Source organism: Panthera pardus, unplaced genomic scaffold (genome assembly GCF_024362965.1).
Source record: "Panthera pardus isolate Hobbes unplaced genomic scaffold, ASM2436296v1 HiC_scaffold_11, whole genome shotgun sequence".
NCBI classification, from domain to species: domain Eukaryota; kingdom Metazoa; phylum Chordata; class Mammalia; order Carnivora; family Felidae; genus Panthera; species Panthera pardus.
The window spans coordinates 96,917,274-96,941,746 of NW_026526666.1; the positions used below are offsets into that span (position 1 = coordinate 96,917,274).

Sequence of the window (24,473 nt, forward strand, 5' to 3'; positions counted from 1 at the left end):
CTGGGGCGGCGAGCCAGGCCAGCCCGGCAGGAAGGGCTCCTTAACCCTTGGCGGCCGCGGGCAGGGCCCCTCTGCTGGAAGGAGGACCTCATTTCCCGGCCCGCCTCCTCTTCCCCCGGGTCCGCGCGGGCGGACCTACGGACCTGGCTGGGCGCGACCGCCGTCCACTCCAAACTGCCCTACACTACCGAAGCAGCTCACTGTTCGCAGCCTCACGACTGCCCACGCAGAAGGAAAAATAAAACACGGAACCATTTTGCCCACGAAATCGGAGCTGATGAGAAATAGCGTAATTTAACAGAACCAGGTGCTTTGGGAAGAGAAGTGTTGAACGCTAATTAATTACCAGCGTACGTTTCGGATGCCAAGAGCAAGTTCAGCATGTTAAGGAAGAAGTGTATGTCATTGCACATTTAAAAACGCACAGCTAACGAGATCACGGGAATGCTAAAGTAAGAGGCGGCGCGGAAGACGCAGGCGTCCGCGCACTCTACGCTCTAGGATCTGCCACCGACCTGCTCGAGCCCAGGGAGAAGCCACTGCCTCGCCCTCTGCACCAGACAACTTTTAAATTCCTAAAAGTACCTCCCAGGTACTATGCTCCTAAAACATTAACTCTTAACAGCCATGTGAGTGGCGAGGACATATGCCACCACCATGCTGATTACGCCTAGAAGATCCTGAAGAAAAAAACACACCGAGTGTGGAAACATCACATTCCTCAACAGAATTTAAGGAATGGCTTAGTGGTTTCTCATCTATTCACAATGACTCATCTATTCAGAAAGTTCCAAGAGTAACAATACAAGTAAAATTCCAAGTAAAACCCACTGAATAAAGTAAGAGTCCATCAGCCCATACTGATACAAATAAATGAATGAAGTCAGTAAGAAGGAAAGCTCTTCCTTAAAGTAGATCCCAACTAATCAATGAAAAACAAATAATGGAATTCGAAAATCACCATTTGGCAATCAGTGCAGTAATAATTGATTCATCAATAGATGCTAAAACTAGGAAGTAAATTTTGGGTGTAACTGACTATTAGCATGGTGTCAAAATACCTCCTCATAGAACATTCATTAATTACAAAGGGAAAAACAGTATCCTTCTAATTACATAAATCAACATCATGTGCCTCCTGATATAACGCACAGAAAAGAACATCACTTATGGAGATCTCTGCCTGAAGAGCATAACCATAATTTAATCATGAGACCTAAGAAAAGCCCAAACTGTGCGACATTCTACAAAATAACTGACCAGTCTCTCAAAACTGAAAGGTTATAAAAGATAAAGACTGAAGTACTGTCCAAACTAAGGAGACTGACGAGACATTATAACTGAATGCAACCGAGCATTCTTTTCCTATAAGGACATGAACGGAACAACTAACAGCATGTGAAAAGGTGTATAGATTAGCTAATAAAATATTGTGTCAGTATTAGCCTCCCGATTTTGATCACTGCACTATGATTACGGAAGGCGACGGCCTTGTTCTTAAGCGCAGGTGAATTCCATCGGAGATGCCTGTTGAGAAACAGCATAGCTCCTCATTTGAACATACCTTCCCATCTAGATAAAGCCCTTGAAAGTAGACATTACTTTGTTTCCTTCTCTGCAAAACTCAGTTTATATAGTCCAAATTTAAGACATTCTGAATTCTTTAAAAGAATATAACGACTGTTTTCTTTGCTCCCCCAGAGAAGGCTAAAACCTGCCATTTTCTCATCTTTAAACCAATGTACTATTACTTTTCTTCTTGAATCAGCTGCACCTAAACCAAAAAAACTTAATCTGATATATGGGCTTTTAATGAGTTGAAGTAATCATTACAGATGTCTTTTGGCATTCTGATGAGCTAAATCTGTTTCTGCTGAAGGGCAGGCTTTTTTATTTAAGTCAGCTATTTCTAGTTCCAAATGTATAGTTTGCTTCTCTACTATTTTGTAAGCCACATATTTATGAAATGGTGGTATCATATAATATTTGAAATGATTAGGGTTCATATAAGCAAGTGAGGACTTCAATAAGACCAAAGTAAGAAAAGAAACATGCAAAGGAGGGAGGAAAAATTATTCCAAATTTATTCCTAACCTAAACAGCATAACGGGAACAATGGCTACAAGACACCCACTGGGCATTTTCAAGATACCTCCCAGACTCTGAGCTTAAGCTTCCTTGCTCATCCACTGCAATCTTCTGCAGAGTACTAACTGTACTAGCAACTGTGTGAAGATAAACAACACAAACTCTTCATTTAGGACGGTACTCCTTTGTTGCAAAACACACAATGCAAAAACACAACAGAATCTGTTCTTAAATCTAATATAACACGTCTAAATAGCTAATGAGCTGGTGAACATCTAGGTTAAGAGCAACCCGATTTGTTAGCTATTGAACAACCTGCAAAACTGTTAGCAAGTGGGAGATTATTGTATTATGGAGTTACAGCCTTCCCAACTTCGTAGTAAAACAGCTACACAAGAGACCTTTAGGAAGAGGAAAACAATCTATTTTATTTATAAGAGCACAGTTAAGATTTTGTAAGTCAAATTTCAGAGAAGAAAAATTATGTCCTAAACACATTAAATACAAACCCACATTTTAAAAAGTAAAGTCGATGGGGTGCCTGGGTGACTCAGACAGTTGAGCATCTGACTTCGGCTCAGGTCATGATCTCGTGGTTTGTGAGTTCGAGCCCCACATCGGGCTCTGTGCTGGCAGCTCAGAGCCTGGAACCTGCTTCGGATTCTGTGTCTCCCTCTCTCTCTGCCCCTCCCCCACTCACACTCTGTCTCCCTCTCCTTCAAAAAATAAATTAACATCTAAACAAATTTTTTTTGATAAATAAATAAATAAATAAATAAATAAAAAGTAAAGTTTAAAGTCCAAAAAACCTCTTTTGTGTATATTGTATTTTGATGTTCAACAAAACAACAACAAGAAGACTTTAAGATCTGTCAGTGTTTCCTTTGGGTTCTGACAGGCTTACAGAAGAACCAAGCACACTCTCTTATCGAAATATCAGCAAATATATATAAACCTGAAATCTTACCAGACCAATTAGGAAGGGGCAAGGTTCCAATAAATATTCCTGACACGAGGTCAAACTAAGAGAAATCCTCCAGAATTACAGGAACACACAAAGCACGTCAACGCTCAGCCACCTACAATCTATCCCCAACATTTGCTCTCTTCAAAGTCACAGATCAGACGCCTCAACTCTCAAATGGATGAACTGAAGACTGAAATTCACCTTTCTCCCTGCAGGCCACTAGGCCGTACCTGATCTGACCCCTGGCCACCTCACTAGCCTCATCTATCATTCCTCTCCTCGCTCTAGCCACACTGGCCTTTGTTCTATTCCTTAAAAAAAAAAAAGTCTAGCTTATCCCTACTTTAAGGCCTTTGCTTCTACCAGGGCCCCTCTTCCTAGACTACTGTTCTTTCTGCAGAGATCTCTGTGTGCCTGGCTCCTTCCCATGGTACGAGGGTGGGGAGAGGGGCTTCACATTTGTCTTGTCTTCCCTGACCCATGAGGAGGGATGGAGATATACATACACACACACACACACACACACACACACACACACACACACACACACACATATATATGTAACTATGTAATTTCACAAAATTATCATTTTACTCATTGTTTATTATCTGCCTCCTCTGCCATAAACTGTAGTCCCAGGAGACCAGAGACTGTCCTGTTCACTATCACAGGAGAACACCTAGTACACATTAGACTCTCAATAAATGTTTATCAAAGTAATGAAGAGATGAATGAATGGATGACAGGCTAACAACTAACTTTCAGAAATTTAAAATAGTTTCTCATCATACTACAAACAAAACCAGTCTTGAGATTTCCTAATTATCTGGGTAATAGTTGAGGAGGCTATACATAGCCAAGAAGAACATCACATGTAGTTTCATTTACAAAACCTAACCCACAGAAAGCTTTATCCGGAAGATTGTAGTGAGATAATCACTAGCAAGGAATCTGAAAGGTCTTGCGCATACGTGAGCAAACACCAAAGTTCAGGACCGGGGGAAGTCTGCAAAGACAGAACTATGTCACTTCAGACAGAGACAGGTAAGAATGGTGGTAGTCGTGCGCTTGGGAGCGCTTAGGTTAGGCTAGGAACTGCTCACAGAACCTCACCTACAGTGGCTCGTTTAACCTTCACGACACCCAGACGTGTTAACTGTACTATTAACTCCATTTTCACAGAGGAGAAAACGAGAACGGTGTAAGCAACTTCTCATGGTCGCACATCTAGAAGCCCGGATTCACTCACAAGCCAGTCTGCTCCAGGGCCCCCACTCCTAACCACGGCATTACACCACCTCACCAAAAATAACAGCCGGCACGGCACTTAGCCCTGAGCAGGCGCTAGAGCTCTACCTCTACTCACCTATGTAATCATGGTAACACCGTGAGGTCGATACTGTATTTCTCTGTATCTTACAAACGAGGGAACTAAGGCACAGAAAGGTGAGCTGCCTACGGTTGCACGGCTAGGTAAAGTCCCAATGGCTTGCCCTGGGTCACACAGCAAGCCCAGATTTAATCCAGCAGTCGGGCTTCAGAGTTCACTCTCCCAGACACTATGCTCTCTTGCTTCTCACTGTTTCTCAGATTTGCTACCAGGGAGGTGAACACATTTTAACCGGAAGTCTTACAAAGGAACCGCAGTGAGGGAACGTCACCCCGGACCTGCTCTCCCTTGGAACCTCGCTTCTACTCCCTCGATCCTCTCCTATTCATCCCTTCGCCCGCCCTTCATCTCCACCAGGATTCTACCTCGATTTAACCAGATGTAATGCTCACTTTAAGTAAATTTGAGAGACAACGCATGAATTCTCCAATCAAATTTTGACTCCAATTTCAAACTGCAGTGTAACAAAACCGTATAGTAGTACCTACTAGGAAATCACGCTATTACCGTCAGCAGAAAGAAAACGAGAACGAAGGTTGTGGACGTTTTAAATGAGAATACACCACAGAAAAATATCTCCTGCAGGGATTAGAATCAAGGACATGGGTGTATCTGAAGGGCAGTCCCACTGGCTACAGATGACAGGAAAAATACAGCAGAGGAAAATTAAACAGCTCCGTGCTAACTGAACTTTCAGAAGTCCTCGTGCCCCCGCACAGGCAAATTTCAGCATGTTGCAAAGCTGACCACGGTCTTCAATGCTTGCTCATCGAGAGATTTCAACTCCGCGGAGATAATCTGTTTTCACGGACTGTCCCCCAGCCTATGACATTTTTAAATGGAAGTGAATAAACAGAAATGTGAATTACAGCAATTTTAGTAAACATATGTCTTCCAAAAAGCAATCATCATCTATCTTTAGAGCCGTAAGACTCTTTAGAGAACGTTTCCGCGCACGATCGGTACAGATTCGCCTTCCCAGAGAACCTGAGAGCAGGGACAAAGACCCAGACTCGCCTGTTGCAGAAATAACGATGATACTCAGTGCTTCCCAATGTACTCAGTACCCTGAATGCACTCGGTGACCTGTGACCTCACCACAAACTCTAAAAAATGATCTGCCTCTTCTTTTCATCTCAACAATTAACGTCTCTAAATAAAAACTTGGCAGGAAGAAGAAACCCACTCTGTTTAATTTCCATTCTGAATCACATCTACAGAAGAGAAAAGCTAATAATCCAAGGCTGCCTTATACCGAAGACCAAGTACATGTTTTCGGTCAGCACAGAACCACCGCAGCTGGCGACAGTTGCTTACAGTCGACACGTCTGCCAGTCAGACCGTTCGTGACGCCTCCGTATCGTAGGAGGAGGGAAGTAGTTGCCACACACCTCACTCATTGGTCTCTGCGAGGGGGCAGGGTGTAATTACTTAACGCGATCTTCGTGCTTTAGCGCACACAAAGCGGTGGCAACTGTAGATTTAAAACAAAGACCTTCCCGTGTGTTGATGAACCATTTTCAAATATAATCCTTCCAAGGTCGGCAAAGTCATTCTTGTCAGTTCCAAGTGAGGACAGTTTTTGCAAAACTGCACACAGAGTGACTAGAGCAGACCAGCTTTAACACTCTTACCTTTAAAGTTTTATAGTAAATGGCCCTGTTGATTTCCAGCGGAAACAAATTCTGCTCTTCTCCTGAGCAAGCCCAATTCACATACCGCAGCCAGTTTCCCTTCTCTGGATCGGTGGCATCAATGCACATCCATCCCAAATTTGGGTAATACACCTGGGGGGGGGGGGGGGGGAGGTAAACACCTTTGTTAAAATAGAAATGTCTTTAAAATGTGTCCAGTTTCAACTTTTAAGACAACTCTTTTTCGTCATATCCAAGTACTCTACAAAACGCTTCACAGAAACTACATTAGCAGCAAAGAAAAGAAAAATAAAAGATAAAAACAGAGATCCAAAACTGATAATCCTCATTACTCATTTTTCTATCTGGACTTGAGTCATTTTTCTCTCCTAAACCTAAACAACTGTAGTAATTGTGTTTAATGATCTCTAAATGCTCTGCAAATACTGTATGTACACAAAGACGAGTGACAGTCCCAGTCCCTACGTGAACTTGAGAAGAAGAGTGAGCGTCCAGCAATGCCCCATCGCACCCAAATCCCCTGAGTGTTCTGGGTTGTTCTGCAAGTCAAGTGCAGGGGCCTGGTCCTGCCAGACCACACGGTTTGGCGGGTCCCTTTACTGCAAGGCTGAAAAAGAACTTCAGTGAGTGAACGTGCAGTACGAAGGTCCACGTGAGTGACGGCGTACGAAGCCCTGGCAGACCCAGCTGACCCTCCAAACCTTATCTAAGCATCCGTCAGGACTAAGGTGTCATGGAACATACTTCGGGAAATATCAGTGTCCTTCCAAGACCGGAAACCCAAGCCGCTTTTCAGGACTCAGATCAAACTTACTCTTGCAAGAAACTTTCCCTGATCATCCACTCTTGGTCAATGTCCCCGCCCCACTGGCCTCTACCACGTGTCCAGCACTTCTCATTCCTTCATTTTAAAGAAAATCTATTTAGCAGCTATTTTTAACTTTTATCTTTGTACACACACACACACACACACACACATATATATAGATTTTTTTTTTGTTTTTACTTCCCCCAAACTAGACCGTAAAAACACTTGATTAGGCACTGAGCTAGAGCTGCAGGACCAACTGGTGGTAGGCCTGTCAAAAATAAAGCGAAAGAAATGAGTCTTTTACTTCTCTTTAGGAAAGAAAGGAAAGACTCTCGATGCTTCCATTCCTTCCCTACGTATATGAAGCGAAGACTCCCGCCACTCATTTCTTCTCTCCTCTCCTCCCCACATTGCATACTCTTCTTTACTGCGACTTTCCTTCCGGAACAAAACTCCCACTCTCCACTCTCAGCTCTTCTGACCATACCTGCATCTCCAAGCCTGTGTCTGGCAGGGGGCAGCGCCCAACCTTACTGGGTACTAACCGTATTTCCTTCCTATTGGGAACTGGATGTCGGGCACAGTGCTATATGCTTTCCATCTTATCTCATTTAATAGGGTAGGTTCGTTATCATCTCCTTTTTTAACATGTGGAAGTTGAGGATCACAATTCAACTGAACTTTCCCAAAGTCACCCAATTCAAAAAAAGAAAAGAAAATCTGCCTGACCTCTACCATATTTACCAGCACCTTCCTTGACCATCCTGCTTAAAAACTACAAATCCCTCTCTTCCCATCAGCCCCCAGTCATCCCCCCAATTTGTTTTTCTCCATAGCACTTATGCTCTTGTAAAGTATGAGATCTACTCAGGGACTTACTTTTTTTATCTGGTGACTGCATCGTCACACCAGAGTATAGGCTCCGGGAAGAGAAGACACGTTAGCCTTTTTTCATTCACTGCAGTGCTCCCAATATCTGGAGTGGTACCTGGCACCGAGTAGGCCCTCAATAAATAACTATGGAACGGATGTAAGGATGCTGTCACACATAAAGGTATTCAGGGCCATCCCCTGTGAGTTTATTCAAAAACTGTCTGGTTACTGAAACCCCTCTCTGCACCACTCCAAAGAAAAGCTCTCCCTGTTGCTGCAGACCCCTCTTCAAACTCACTCTCATTCACCCTCAGTGCATACAAGTATGCGTGCACACACACCCCCCCCCCCCTTTTTTCTTAATATTTACTTCTTTTTGAGAGTTGGGGGGGAAGACAGAGATTCCCAAGCAACCTCCACACTGTCAGTACGGAGCCCAACGTGGGACCTGAACTCACGAACCATGAGATCGTGACCTGAGCTGAAATCAAGTCAGACGCTTAACCGACTGGGCCACCCGCGCGGGCCATCCACTCCTCTCCCTCTAAACAAAGAGAAAGGGAAGTCCCAAACGGTGTGTCACCAAGAGCCTCACAATGCAAATTTTAAAGTTAAATTTTAAATGCCAAAATAACAGAAGTGGCTTTACTTTAAAATGTTTAAGAGACGTCTGTCACATTTGTCAGCATGGTGAATTAAGGAAAATGGGAGCCGTCGCTACTTTTAACAGTCAGTCCACAGTAGGTAGTGACTTTGGGCTCATTTAGGGATCAAAAGCGTTGCTTTGGTTTATCACAGAGGATGGCATGGTCCTACTCACACCCCATCCGACGTACTGACACAGCTCCAGGAAACCAACGGGAGACAGATGGTGCTGGAAAACCCCACACAGTCAAAGAGGGCAGCTGGGGAGAGACACGAAGCCCACCCACCAACCTGAGGATATCAGCATGAGCCGTGCCAGAATTTCCTGACACCCTGGTCAACACTGACCTCTGCAAAGAGCAAGGCAGCCCACTCGAGTGAATTATTTATTTACGTAGGGTTCACTTTGTTTCAAAATCGATGGCAGCATCTGCTAAGTCATACTTAAACTGAAATATGTATTTCACAGAGAAAGATGAACACTTCAATTTTTTTAACGTGCAAAAATAATTCACAAAGGAATACACATGACCAAAATCTCATGGAAATAAATTAAGTTTACCTAATAATCATAAAATAACTTCAAATTAGATCATTTCTACCTAGCAGACTGGTAAAAAGGAATTTTTAAGAGAAAAAGGAAAAAAACACAGGACCAGAGAGTAGACATTCTCCCAAACAACGCTGATCAGAGAATAAATTGGTATCATTTTTTGGATGGAATTTATTAACAGTCCATGACAAAAAAAAAAAAAAAAAAAAAAAAGCTTTAAAATGTACACACACTTTAGTGAGCATACACACTTGCAGGAATTTATTCTCATGAGATAATTGGCAATTGTACCAAGATGTATGTACAAAAATGTTCCTAACAGTGTGGTTTATTACAGACTGTTTCCAATTAGTTGCTAAGTGAAAACCACTACGGATTAGCTCAGTATGATAATCCATGCACAGAGCAGAATACTAAGCAGACCTAAAAAGCACTTTTGTACAAACTGTTAGTTTATGTGGAATCTTTTATTTTGTTAGATAATTCTATATCCCTTAAGAATTTTTCCAATGAACATACATGATTTCTACAATTGGAAGAAAACAAAGATAACCACGAGCTGGGGAAATATTTTTACTGGTGTAAAGGGTGCACACAATACTATTGATGACTGAATAAAGCTAGTCATAGAAAGTATGGCTTAAGACGTGCCATTTTTGTTTTCAACATATGAATGCCTGAGGAGAAAAATAAGCTGACACAAATACATGAAACTGTCAGCAACGGTTTTCTCTGAGAAGCGGGATTATCCATAATTTTTGTTTTCTTTCTTCTGTTTATCTGAATTTTCCGCCTTTCCTCCACTGACTTCGTATGATCTCAAAGTAAAGAAGGGACAGGGTGGGAGAGCAAATTCGTCTCTGGCATGAAACCCCACGTTGGACTGAAGGCCTCAGAGGCCCTACCGATGCTCCTCCTTCCTCCTGCCATCACCACCGTCATCACACACAGTTTAAATCTGCAGCTTTCTCATTTTTATTGAGAGTCTAACCTTATAGATAGAAACCGGTATGAAAACATGTTTTTATACAATTTCTACCTTAGCTGGCCAAACCTGGGCTTCCAATCAGAATCAATTTCAGTGACTGGCACACAGAACCCAAACGGTAACATGTGACAGCTCTGGCTTCACGTTAACCGCCAAAACTAGAACACAAAGGCGCTGCAGCCCTGTTAGGCTAGGGTAGTGGGAAACGAACTAGAATCCCTTCTTTCACACAAAGCGAGTGCAAAGGCAGGTCAAACTCCCACTCCAGCTCAAGCTCAATAAATGATATGCAACCAACCAATTTCCAAATCTTTAGAATGACCAAAAAATATTCGGCTGACTTGATCCCGGAGAGAAATATTTTCATATAATCAAGAATTTTTCCTCATCCAATCTATAGGAGTCCCTTTTAACAAAGCAAGGTATACCCTTTAACAAGGTATAACAAAAGGTACACCTTTTATACAAGGCAAGGCAAGGATACCTGATTGTGTATATACAAAACAATTTTTACAGATTAACTTCCAAGTGGAAATTCCTTCCTCGGAGAAACAGAGCTCAGGGAGAAGCATCTCCACACCAAGCCCCGGGCTAGATGCTTAATGAGGGATTTTATTTAGCTTTTACAGGAACCCTATGATATAGAAGTAAGCCCCTTTTATAAATCAAGACACTAGGAAAGGCTGCTAATTTTACTAGAACACTGAAGTCACTAAAATTCTGAGCCAGGATTCAAACCCGGTCCCCTCAGTTATGCTTCCATTTCAATTTCCCTTTTTCCAAACCTCTCCTCCCATCCTGGACCTTCCCTCAGTCACCCAAGCCTGACCTCCCTTCTGCCCTTACCACTGAGCACAGCCTGGGTATTAACTCTTTGTCGAACAAAACATAATTTTCACACCACCTAATTGCCATGCAATTTAATCCAATCCTTTTGAAATAGCCATAAAACCACCTACATTCAAAATCCAGTACACACCACAATCTAAAAATGCATCAAAGTTAAAGACTCCTGAAGAACAGAGGATGCTTTGCAAAGGACGAACCAAACTGATAAAACATACTTACCTCCTGGGTTGGGGGTGAGGGTTTTCATTTAGATCCGTCCTTATCATTTACTTGTTATATTCTACGTGTGTTCATTCAAATTTGTAAACTCAAAAACCTCTCATTCAATTAATGCAAACATTCATCATTTGAATCCTCAACTGTTTGTCTAGGAGGTCCTTACCCACTCTCAACTTACAGTAACGAACTTTACTCTGACACAAATCACTGCCAGGGATTAAGACAGAGCACTGAAGATGCTTCCTCATACTGAATCGACTCTCATGCTGAGATACGTCTTGCATTCATCCAAACAACCCCCCAGCCCCCTGCAAATTAGAGTCTACAGTGATACAGCCTTTCTGTTGGCTGTTCTCTGGACTTGCCCTTCAAACAGCTCTGACACATTACTAATGGTGGGACAGAACCTCTCCGGGAGGTCCATGCTCCTGAGGCTCCTTTCCATCTTTATTCCTCTGGGGATCTAGCTTACTGCATTTCCAACATTATGATCCATACACTGTTTGCCACTTTCCCCGCCTGTTCCCAGGAAGAGACAATATCTATTCCCACTTGTGGAGACTGACAAAAGGAGTAAAGGGGAGACAGGAGGCTCGTGTCTCTACAGGCCCAACTTGCAGAGCATTTACTTCTCATGTGTTCCATAAGTAAACAATAACTCAGCTTGTAGAAGTCACTTTCAGGATTCCTCCCGCCCCCCCCCCCCCCCACACATACACTGTGTTAGAGCTTTTTGGTTCAAAATACAGCCCATACTCTCTAACATTAGAAGAGAAAAAAATTCAGACCACCTGGGTGGCTCAGTTGGTTGGGTGTCCAACTTTGGCCCAGGTCATGATCTCACGGTTCGTGAGTTCGAGCCCCGCATCGGGCTCTATACTGACAGTTCAGAGCCTGGAGCCTTCTACAGATTCTGTGTCTCCTTCTCTCTCCACCCCTCCCCGACTTGTGCTCTGTCTCTCAAAAATAAATAAATGTAAAAAAAAAAAAAAAAAAAAGACAAGAGAAAAATTCAGGGCACCTGGGTGGCTCAGTCGGTTAAGCCTCCAACTTCGGCTCGGGTCATGATCTCCCAATTCTTGAGTTCGGGCCTCATATCGGGCTCGGCGCTAACAGTGTGGAACCTGTTCAGATTCTGTCCCTCTCTCTGTTTGCCCCTCCCAACTCGTGTGCTCACATGCTCACTCGCTCTCTCAAAAATAAACAATTTTTTAAAAACAAACAAACAAATTAGAAATTCTAACTCTGGACTATGGATGCTTAAGAATCCCATATAACCCTATATATGATATGCAAAATGTTGTGTACATATACACACTTGTACATTTTCTGCGGAAATTTTCAAAAGGGCCCACAACCCACAAAAAAAGTAAGAACCTCCGGGCTCTGCTAGCGGGAAAGGCACAGAACAGGCAACCAGGAAGCCTGGACGCGAGGCCAGACTCTGGGACTGGCAGCTTGAAGGCATGAAGCAAGCCACCTCACACAGATTTCTCACCTGTCGAAAGACTTAGGGCATTTCCAGTATCCTATTATTCCACAAACAAAAATCTCCATTGGGTATTGCCAGTAATCTATGCAATACCACGAATATTATATGTCAGACTCGGTGCTCCAGAACTTAGGACACTGGTAAAAGCACATGCCAAAAGCTTAACAAATAGGGGCTAAAATAAAGGAATAAATGGACTCCCAGAGAGACTTTTTTTTTTTTTTTTTTTTTTTTGCACTAGACCAAGCTGCCAATCTGTGTAAAAGTTAACTTATTTGGGAGGATCACTTACTTCTCTGTATTGCAATGCCCTCATCTGCCCTAAAGTTCCACAGAAAAGAGTATGATCGGCCTAGAAGCTTCTATGACCACCAACTGTACAGGTACTCCACTTGTAACTACCAAGTTCAAAATCTTTTCACCACTGGGGCACCTGGGTGGCTCAGTCGGTTGGGCGTCCGACTTCAGCTCGGGTCATGATCTCGTGTCTTGAGTTCGAGTCCCCTGTCGGGCTCTGTGCTGACAGCTCAGAGCCTGGAACCTGCTTCGGATTCTGTGTCTCCCTCCCTCTCTGCCCCTAACGCACTCGCATTCTGTCTCTGTCTCTCTCGAAAATGAATAAACATTTAAAAAATTAAAAAAAAATTTTTTCACTGCCATCAACCACATAGCTTCACAGTAAACCTAAGACACCAGTCATCACCACACTCGTCCCCACTTGCTTCTCCTTTCTACACACTGAGACCAGGGCTCAGCTAACTTTTTCTGTAAAGAACCAGGAATAAATATTTTCAGCTTTGCAGGCTGCACGGACTCTTGTCAAAACTCCTCAACTCTGCCACCATAGGGCCAAAGCAGCCATCGATAACATACAAACAAATGAACGCAGCTATGTTCCAATAAATCTTGATTTGTGAGCGGACATCTGAGTTTCATATGATTTTTATGTGTCACGAAACATTTGATTTTTTGTTTAAACCACTTACAAATGTAAAAAGCACTCTTGGCTGTGGGACTGTAAACAACAGGTGGCAGGTTGCATTTCCCTGAGACCCAGGTCTTTTCCTCTGGCACCGCCCCTCTGGTGCAGGTTTGGAAGATGGAAAGAAGAGCTGAGCAGTACTTTCTAGAAAAAGGTTCTACAGGACCAGCTGGCTGACTTCTCTGCTCTTTTTTCTTCTTGCCTCCATTTTAAACTTAGAAATAATCTGAAATTCGACGTGTTGAGCTAGGGGGCACCAGGGTTGGCTCAGTCGTTTAAGTGTGAGACTCTTGATTTCGTCTCAGGTCATGATCTCACGGTTCGTGAGAGAGAGCCCTGTGCCGGGCTCTGCGCTCAGTGCAGAGCCTGCTTGGGACCTCTCTCTGCCTCTCCCCTGTGCACATGCACGTGTGCAAGCTTTCTCTCTCTCTCTCAAAATAAATAAATAAACATTAAAAAAAAAAAAGAAGTGTTGAGCTAGCAAAGACTAGGGAATGCACTTGCTAATGTCTAATCTGAACAGTGCAGATGGATAAAACGTTTTTCACTTCCTCAAATGATTAAAGTCTTCTCATTGAAGAGCAATAATTCATCAATTTTAGTTGAAACACAATTCTACATCTTCCCACCATCCCCGATTCAAAAGTTATTTGTCTAAATGAATAACATGCAAACGGAAGTAGTGAACCATCAGTTTTCACTTATAAGAATGGGGCGGAGGAGGGGACCATTAAAAAGGTTAGCAATACTGGGTTTTAAAAAGCTAGAAAAAAATAGGTACTTTTGGTGGGTATACAAATCCGTGCAATCCTTCTGGAGGTCTGTTAGCAAAATTCACCAGAGACTAAAATGTAAATAACTTTTGACTTAACATTTATACTTCCAGGAATTTATCTTAAGAAGATAACCAGACAAGTCAGCACACATGTATACACGGTGAGTTTCACAGTCAGAAGAGTTGTTAATACCATGAAGAGATGAAAACTATTTAAATGACAACTGGTTGAATAGTGGAAGAATGCAATGGAATTCTATGTGGCCACAGGACATAATGATGCAGATGAAACTGTTTGACATGGGCACGTCCACAGCAAATTGAAAGAGAAAAACCCGTCACAAAACTGCATGTGCGCTTTGATCTCCTTGCACGAAGCATCTCTATATGGTGTTTGTATATGCACCAGCCTGTGTGAGAGACAGAAGAAAAACAGGCAGAGAAGCACAGACTTGGAACGTTCACCAAAATACTCACAGATGATTTTTACTTTCTTGTTTATAGTGTTCTGTGATGTTTACGTTATTTTCCAATGAGCATGTATAACTTTTATAATTTAAAAGAGACTTATCAGAATGTACACCAAGAATGAACCCTAATGAAAACTATGAGCTTTAAGTGACAGTGATGTGTCTTAAGTGTAGGCTCTCTGAAAGTCTAACCAATGCACCACCCTGGTGCGATGGCGGGAGGAAGGGGGGATGGGGTATGCAGGCACACTCTGTACTTTCTGCTCAATTTGCTCTGAACCTAAAACTACTCTAAAAAATAAAATCTAGGGGAAAAAAAAACGCATCAAAACAATTCACGTGCCAACAACTCACAAGTGCAAAAGAAGCCATCTGAGACCCACGAAAGCGAATCTGAAAGGCTTTTGTCAGAAGCGCAGATCACCGCAGACCTCTCGGCACGGGTGGGGGCAGTCAGCACGGGTGGGGGCAGTCCCGGGAGCACCACACCAAGTCCAGCACTCCAGCTGCCAGCAAGCAGTTCCCACCAGAAACTGCTCAAACAACTGCTCTCCTTTTAGGAGAAGCTGACTGTTTGGGGCATCACCCTGAGGATACTTTATTGTTTCTCTCCTGTTGTTTCTGATTGACTAGAATGTTTTCAGTGAAAGCTTAGGGGACGTAAGACTCTGTGAGACAATCAAGGGCTCAAGAAAAGCAATTTAACACTTGGTCTTAGTTAGCTTTAAGATGGAGTTCTAGCTGGGGCAAAAGACGAGGCTGCTAAAAGATAAGCAGGTCTTAAGGGGCTTTAACAGAAGAACAAATGCCAAGATGAGATTTTAATGATAAGCAGTTTCTCTTACTTGAATACAAGCCATTCTGATGCAAGTCTGAGGATCAGACCAAGGTTGGAAGAAATCACTGGGGATATACTAAATTTTACTTGGTGTTTTACTTTCTTTACAAGACACATGGACACTATAACTGCGGCTTCCTGTATTTTGCCGAATGCATGCCTCTACCTATACATGTATCTACTTTTATTTTAACAGAGCAAAGGCTTACAGGTTTCTGTACGGAATACGTACCTTGTAGTCGGAACTACCCGAACGACATCCAGTTGTTTTTAATTCCAAGAAGGAAGAGCCAGCCTTGACAAGAACTGAAGTTTTAAATATAACAAGAACTGGCAATGTCAGAAGACTCACAAACTGTGGTGGTATGCACGTAGAAGTACCTAAGTTAACAATGCGATCTTAACACGTTTGTAAGTAGAAATCGAATCCCTAATATGTCATGGCTCCAAATTAGGATATTCACCAAGCTACTATGAACTCATACTACGTATGAATTTCAATACAAACGAAGTTTAATTTACAAAAGACACTATTAATGATTTATATACTATGCCCAACAATAGCAAACTGTTAAGGCGGGTAAATTAGGTACAAAAATTTAGGTATAATATTAATGACATTTGTTCAAGCTCAGCATTACACACACAGAACGAGAGAACACATCTCCTGGTTTCCAGACACTGTCCTCACTAAGATTAGCGCAGACCCGGTAGAACATATCTGTTAGTTTCCCTTGGGAAATTTCTAAAATTAAAAATGCAGTTTATTTGGGGGCATACTTTTGTGGTCCAGACATTTTTAATCATACAGGCATTATCTGGAGTAATTAATATCATTTTTTGGCTGGGCAGTTTTTCTACAAATATAAGCGCTCTTTCACCTCAAAAGTAGTGAAATAGCATAATGTGATTATTCTCACGCTAACTCCTCATTTCCTAAGGCCCTTCGGGTTAACTGTCATCACATTTATTATAAGGGACTCACGACAAATACAGAACCTCAAGATTACTGGAAGAAACCAGAGGAATCTTCAAGTTAAGAAACACTGCTCTGAACACTGAGACTGAGAACAGCAGCGACATACCTCAGATGTACAAATGTCACAGAACTTCTTGATGTAAAGTATCCAGCCATTTCCTAGGCATATTTTGTTTTTAGGTCCGTGTATGTTTACGTGTGAAACAGATGTGATTCCATTTAAGACAATCTGATAGGAATGCTTTTCCTAACCACCGAAAAACTTCACTTGCTTTGCAAAGGGAGTCACACACCACTGAGATCCTATCAGACCACGAGAGCTTCCCCAGAGCACCTGATCTGAACAAAATTCCACATGCATGATGAATTTGCATGCAACGCTCCAGGAAGCAGTAACAACCTATTTACCTTCACAGCTATCTTAATGAGGGATTTCTTCTTGTCCCCGTTTTTAAATTGAGGATTTTAGGGCCCAGAGGTTAAGTACCCTACACCCAGAGTCACAAGGCTAAAATAAAGGTAGGATCGGAAACCAGGTAATCCAATGAAACATTTTTAAATGCCTTACTGTCGGGCAGGAGACACGGGTCCTAGCTCTGCATCAACACCACTCTCGACACGGGTCCTCACGGGGAGGAACAATTCACCTCTGTTCCTGACGGCCTCACCTCTGTAAGGAATGTGCTAATGCCCTACTCTGTCCTCCAGGATCATAGTGAGAATAGGAAATGCACAAAATTAAAGCCTCCTGAGAAGTCCGAAGCACTCTATAAATATGCCATGGGCTAAATATATCCAATTCTGAATATTACAGCAACACAGAGATTATTTTCTAAAACACAGAGAAGACCCTAAGAGTGTTTTATTTGTGGTCACCTCAGAGTGTTCTTTTATGGTACCTATTTGGAAGCCTGCAAAGGGACAGACCAAAGTCTTGGTTGTAAAGCAAAACACCCTGAACAAGGCAATATAAAAATTGGATTTGACATTCATCGTTGAGGACACTCAAGCCGCTTCAAAATACAAATGTAAATGGCGGTCTGTATCCAAAGAAACACATTTTCTCTTTAATAAAAACATTTTCGATTTTAAAGAACATAGTAAGCGAACTATTTTAATTTCAAATGTCGAATCCTGAGAGAATAGAATGATTTCTTTAAAAACGTACTGAATGCTGATAAACAAAGAACCGGAATTCTTTCTTACCTCCCACATGTACACATTATTCTTAACCTGAGATCTTTTTTTCTTATCACCAACAAATGGCCCAAACTTTTTGCCTTTTAAAATTGGTTTAGTGGCCCAGACACCTAGAAAATAAAACCGATATTTTTATAAAGTATTGTGGTTAAAGATCAAAGCATTAAAGTCAATTCTGTTTCACAAAATAGTTAAAAGGCTAGCCGGTCTAAAAGCAAGATAATGTTAAATCAATGGAGAGCAAGTGAAATCAAATGAAATCAAGTCTTCGGGAGGATTTTTATTTTTCTTCTTTGTATTCTTCTGTACTTCCCAAATAGCCTGTAAAGAACCTACCCTGTTTTACGAGTAGGAAAGAATGTTTTCTGTTTGTTTCTATTTCTCACATGTAAAATTACCCAGATGGCACAATCACAAATACCCAGAGAACAGCACAATAACAACTTAACGAGAAAAAATACGAGGAGTGAAACTATAATTTTTCGAGGGAATGTTTTTGTTTTAGGATGTATTTATTTATTTAAGTAATCTCTGCACTCAACACAGGGCTCAAACTCATGACCCCGAGATCAAGAGCCACATGCTCCACCAACCGAGCCAGCCAGGCGCCCCGAAACCATGAATAATTTTGAACTCCTTCTACTTTTCCGCAGATTTGGAATGATCTCCAATGAACATGAATTGCTTTCACAAAGGCTGAGAAATACAGTTCTGTGAATAAGTATTTCTGAAGCGCGCTCAAAACGGAACACCCTTTCCTCTCCGGCTAGGTCTCCTGAAAACTTGGCTACTGTAACAACTCACTCTTCAGAGTTGCAAACGGCCAAGAGTTATACCGCTGCTGCTGCTCCTGCTGCTCCGTGGTAGTCCTAGGCTGTTGTTTTTCTGTGCACTACCCATAGGCAAACAGACGAGCCGCAGAAGGCAGCAGGCAAAACGGCGGAAGGTGGTGGTGGGGCCAAGGGAACCGGCACCCAGAGGTGACGCTCCCTGACAACATCCCTTTGGACAAGTTCCCTCATCTCCTGGTCTCCATTTCCTCAGGCACAGAAGGAAGGCGGAGACTGAGCCAGTCCTGCCCAGCTAGGAGCTTCAAGTTTCCCTCTCCTGTAAGTCTACGAATCCAGTTTGATAACAGAGCTAACGATCAGTTAGTGGAGCTATAAAATCAACCACTTTCCCGTGAATGATGTAAGCGCTCAAGCTGCTTACTGAACACTTTTTCAGTGAGAATCAGGAAAAGCATTTATTAACAATTTATTCACACACATATACACATCAACTGGAATATCAGAAATACATCTTAAAAAAAAAAAAACAAAAAAACGAAAAGGGATACAAACGTGATAGATTCCAAAAATGTACTTTGACTAGATTTTTATGATTTACTTCCTTATTAGCCTCCCGTCTAAAGATTAGGTCACAAAAGCAAAACCAAATACACAAAAGCTTGGTTTGTATTCAATGAGAAATCCCAGCCAGAAGCATTCAGGTACGCTCGGATCGTCACTCGTCCAAGTACCTGCTGAGGTCCATAATGCGTCAGGTACTGGAGACATAAAGAGAAATGAGAAATGAAGGCACTCAAATCAATGCACGGGCAGATGTGACGATACACAAGGATGAGATTAAATATAACAGCACAGTCACACTCAAGTCCCAGTGAAACAAGACAGGAAGGAATACGCTCTGTAGTACGAAGAGCCCCGAGGAAACGTGGAAGGGAACACGCGGGCTGAATCACGAAGGACGGGAGGTGGTGGGCGTGGAGATACTTCTGGTTCAGTTTTAGAATCTACGTCCACCCTGGATTCTTAACTGGAAAATGCAGAAACACCACACAGTGTTCGAAATCAAAGTGTAAACCTGTTGCTTTTATGATGAGCTCCCCACCTCCACACAGGCTGCCCCCTTCCCCTCCCCGTCCCCTCCGGGGACCCTAGTACTCACCAATCCGAGTCTTGTCAACAGCAGATGGGAAAAGCCTCACTTCCTCCGGAAGTCCTCGAAGCACATGTTCAGGCACCTCAGCCAGGCTCTCAGCAGCTGCGACAGGCTCGGTGGCGTTCTGCAAGTCAAGGAACAGAAGGATCAGAGCAGAGGGAAGCAAACCCAGTTGGTGGGTTTTTTGTTGTTGTTGTTGTTGTTTTTTTTTTTTCTGGTCCAATAAGCAAATATGCAAAACTGTAACTGCAACCTGAAGCTGGCAAGCCAGACGGAGACTACAAGATGCGAGATGCAGAGCATTTCAGGAGTTGCTTTCATTGTTGTGAGTCTCCAAAGGAAACTGCTGCAACCTTCAAGTCTGTCTGTGTTAATCTGTTTTGTTCAGCCACCTGTAGTCATTTTCAAACTACGCGAATCTCTGGCACCACACTGTTTTCAACTCCCACAGAATCTGGAAGTAAGATACGGCTTCAGCTTCCTTTTCAGTCCAAGGCTACCATCAGCATTTTAGAACGCTTAAAAAATAAAAATCAACACTCCTACTTAAACGAGTACTTCTGGCACACACTGCAAAGGCCCAGCCAGCCGGCCAGACCCCACTCCACCTATGTTTTCATCCTTCTGGAGCAACACCCCCTTTAACAGGGGCTTGAATATTCCGACAAGAACACTACAACTTTTTCTGGGCCCTCAATGGAAATGCAACCTTTCCCGGAATCAGTAATTTGCCGCTTCTATCAAGTCACATTAAATAGCAAAGTTGCCAGAATATCACAGTCTCCAAGAAATAGGGAATTGTATGTAATTACTAACCAAAATTCACTTTAATCTTAAGAAATAACATTACTATTAGGTACGTATTATATAAGGGAAGAGAAAGCAAAAATCTGAGGCAACTGGTAAAACATGACTGTTAGTTTGAAAATAACGTTCAATCAAAGGAAAACCAAGTTTGTATTGACTGTTATCCCATATACCCCCAAAGAACCGATGTACATATCATAACACCACTAAGAATGATGGGTCCTTTAGTCTTAGGTGTTTTTTATTTCACTGCAAAGGGAAACACTTCTCAAGGATTTTCAAAGATACCAAAGTAAGCAAAAAGCAAACTCCAACCTAAGGAAGTTAACTTCCCCACAATGAAGCTCTTACAGCTTTTAAGAATGTTGTGTACAAAGACAAGAAATCATCCACGTTTGTGTAATCCCAACATTATTTTTTTTGATGTTTTCTGTGCTGTGTTTGTTTGTTTGTTTGTTTAAAGTATCAATAGGCTGCTTTAAGAGAAATAAATCCCCAGCAAGGAGCAACTCATTATGAAGGTCCACTCTTTGGCGTTTTTCGAGTCGGGATGCACACAAGCGGGCCCCCAGGGACGGAGATTCCCTTCTCAAACAGGGCAAAAGCTCACAGTGCCGACACTCTGGAAGCACGAACGCTGTGATCCTGCTGGATCTACAGCTTGGTTCTGACAATAATACCAAGCACACGTTAAATGCCTTTCAAAACACAAGAATGCCAAAACTGCCCCCGAAAATGGGTCTGATGGTGTTTTTAATTAGCTACAGTGTGAATAAATTCAGCACACAAATTTCTCACTTTTAAATATGGTACCCCATTTTTAAAACTTTAATCTATAAATGGTGATTCTGGAAACAGGAATCTTTTTTCCAAAGGGGGAACAGGTATTAATCTTTTTTCCAAAGGGGGAACAGGCAGTGGGTACCCTAGGCTACATAATAATTATTGGACAAATAATAACATGGACAAACATGAAGAAGTACTCAGCTAAGGCTCTGAGTCCCATCAGCACATGGCCACTTAGCAGCGTGAGGAAGTTTTCTTCTCCTTCCTCAGATAGGACCCTAGCCTAAGATTTAAAAGGATCTGACACCATTTAACCTCCCTAGGAGCTTTGAAAAGACAGTGCATCAGCTGCTCTAAACTGGTACTTCCAGACACTATGACAATAATACTAATAAGTTAGCATTTCCTGAGAAAGTCCTCAGGGCCTCAGTACAAGGCACTGCACTAACCGTCTTCTGTGCATGATGGCATTTACTCCAAACAGCTCAAGGGGCAGGGACTGTCATTGCTTCCTCTGGCACCGCCCCTGCCCTATCCCCTCACCCCCACCCCCAACACCAACACACCCATTAAGGAGGAAATTGAGGCTTAGGGAAGTGGTCTAAGTTGCTCAAGACCAGGATTTGAACCTTTGTCTGTCTGACCCTGAGCCCATGTTCATAACTACTGTGCTCTTTCCAGTTAAGATTCTGCTGGATAAGGTCTGAGGATCTAATGTAAAACATGCTGACTCTAGGTGATAGCACTGTATTATAGAATTGAAATCTGCTAAGAGAAATGTTCTCACAAAAAAAAAAAAAAAGGAAAAGGATAAATATGAGAGATGATGGATGGGGTAGTTAACTAGATGGTTACACATATATCAAATTACCACTATGTATACTTCATATATCTTACAATTCGTCAATTATACCTCAATAAACCTGAAAAAAAAAAAAAAGAAAACAAAAAAGAAAAAATTCTGCTGGAACAGAATCTGAGAACCTCTGCCCTAAAACCTCCCAACTTCCATGGCAGTGACGGCAGCCAACGGCTCCTGAGGCAGGAATGGTGATTCCCACGGGAAATGTGTCACTGGAGTGTAATTTGGAGACCACGTGTGTTAACTTTTCTGATACACCTGTGAACAGAAAGGACCTCAGCAGAACTGCCACAAGAAAAAAGATAAGACAAATTCCTATGCATTTATTTACCTGCTTTTGGTGAAGCCCTCCCTGCTTGTAAATTTGGGCTCATTTACCTAGTGGAGGAAAGCTTTTTTTCATATTTTAGTAGCCTTCACACTACAAGACTCAACTAAAATTTGCAGACTTCCAACCACACCAAGCCAACCCTGGCAGCCCCAGGACCTGGCTCTCACCTTTCCAGCTGCGATGGCTCCAGCTGGAAACTGCCTCTTCCCTTCCTTAGTTTACCTTCATAGTTCTTATCACAATTTTAAATAATTAGTTGTAAAATTATGTGTTTAACGTACCTCCTCTGATAAACTACAGTGAAGACAGATGGTATCTTTTTTTTTTTTTTAACATTTATTTATTTTTGAGACAGAGAGAGACAGAGCATGAATGGGGGAGGGGCAGAGAGAGAGAGAGGGAGACACAGAATCCGAAATAGGCTCCAGGCTCTGAGCTGTCAGCACAGAGCCTGACGCGGGGCTCGAACTCCCGGACCGCGAGATCATGACCTGAGCCGAAGTCGGACGCTCAACCGACTGAGCCACCCAGGCGCCCCAGATGGTATCTATCTTATTCGATGTTGCGTTCCCAATGCTTAGCAGGGGACACAACATGTTTGTTGTCATTTAAATACCTGAATGAATACATAATTCTTGTAAACCAACTTAAAACTTTTTTAGAAAAAGGAGGGCTAGAAATAAATAAAATAGCTGGGTCATCTATCGGAAAGCATTTTTTCCATGTGCCTGAATTTCTTGAATGTGAGGTAGGTATATTTCTGGGCCAACATAAGAATTCTTTTTTAGAAAATGTGATACATGCTTTCAATTCTTAGCACGCAATTTACAAGTAAACCTTTAGAACAAAAGACTATTTAAAAGAAAATTTCTCTCCCCCACCCATATATAAACTGGGATCTCATTTATACACACAAACATACACATACACATATATTTATACATGTGAACATCCTTAGAGTATTAGATGTAATATTATACTCTAAACAAGGTCATGTTGGTTCCTACACTGAAGATCACCATTTGATCCTGGGACTACTTCCCAGATCAATTTTTCTCTAAAAGAAATTGCAGCATCTACTCAATTTCTGAGTCCCTTCTACGGGCCAGGCAATGTTTTAAGCACCTCCTTTGCCTTAACAATGTGTCACTCTATGGAGGAAGACCGACAAAGTCAACGAAAGATATACAATGCCTGGTACTTTCTGATGCTCTGAAGAAAAATTAGGCACAAGAGGAGGACACAGTGACGGAGATGGGTAGGGTGCTATGTTAAACAGACTGCTTCAAGAAGTAGAAGGGCATCATGTGACAGTATGGGGGGGCAAACACACCAGGACAGGTAATCAGCAAGGACCCTTGCTGACTCAAGAATAAGCTTGATATGATCACAGAACAGACAGGCAAAAAGACCAGCGAATCCAGAGCAGAGAAGGTGAGGGAAAAGCAGCTGGAGCTGACGCGGGAGAGGTAGGTAGGGGTAACACCTTAGGAGAAATGGATCACCTGCTGAACTACACAGAATACGAGGAATAGAAGGTGACCAGCCAGAGACCAAACTGCAGGCGCCAGGAAGGACCCTTGCTCCCCCTCCTGGAGTGGCCAACCGCCCATCCTTGCCATCCCAGAATAAAGGCACGTTCCTGTTTCAAGGGTTTCTGGACACTGATCACTGGGGTAAGCACAGAGGACGTTACAAGGACTTCTCTACTTTCCTATTACGTAACAGGAAACAGAAGAGCTCGTTTACTTCACCGCTTGATGAAGTAAAGGCTCCAAACATGTATCAGTGAACTGATCTAGAACAGCATATGTTAAATTTAATGTGTTAAATTTAAGTTAACTTAATAAGCTTTGTTATTGATCTCATTAAATCAAGGTCTTGAACTTCCTAACTCAAACTCAAAAGAAGGCAGTCAGTATTCCTCCCCCTCCCCGACTCGTGGCCACAAGCAGCTCTCCTTCACTCA

General features: G+C 42.4%; 1 protein-coding gene across 7 annotated transcripts in view; it reads right to left on the minus strand.

The window, feature by feature from the left end:
• PRDM2 (PR/SET domain 2) overlaps positions 1-24,473 on the minus strand; it is a 121,750-nt gene that overhangs the window by 69,561 nt on the left and 27,716 nt on the right. For 5 of the 7 annotated variants that reach the window (XM_053898939.1, XM_019461887.2, XM_053898936.1 and 2 more), the window contains 3 exons: positions 19,725-19,842; positions 17,781-17,884; positions 6,080-6,232 (listed from right to left, as the gene is read on the minus strand). In XM_053898939.1, coding sequence (XP_053754914.1) covers positions 6,080-6,232; positions 17,781-17,884; positions 19,725-19,842 — 375 coding nt within the window. Of the gene's footprint in view, positions 1-6,079; positions 6,233-17,780; positions 17,885-19,724; positions 19,843-24,473 lie in introns of those variants that run through there. The other 2 variants (XM_053898937.1, XM_053898938.1) reach the window with 2 other exon arrangements.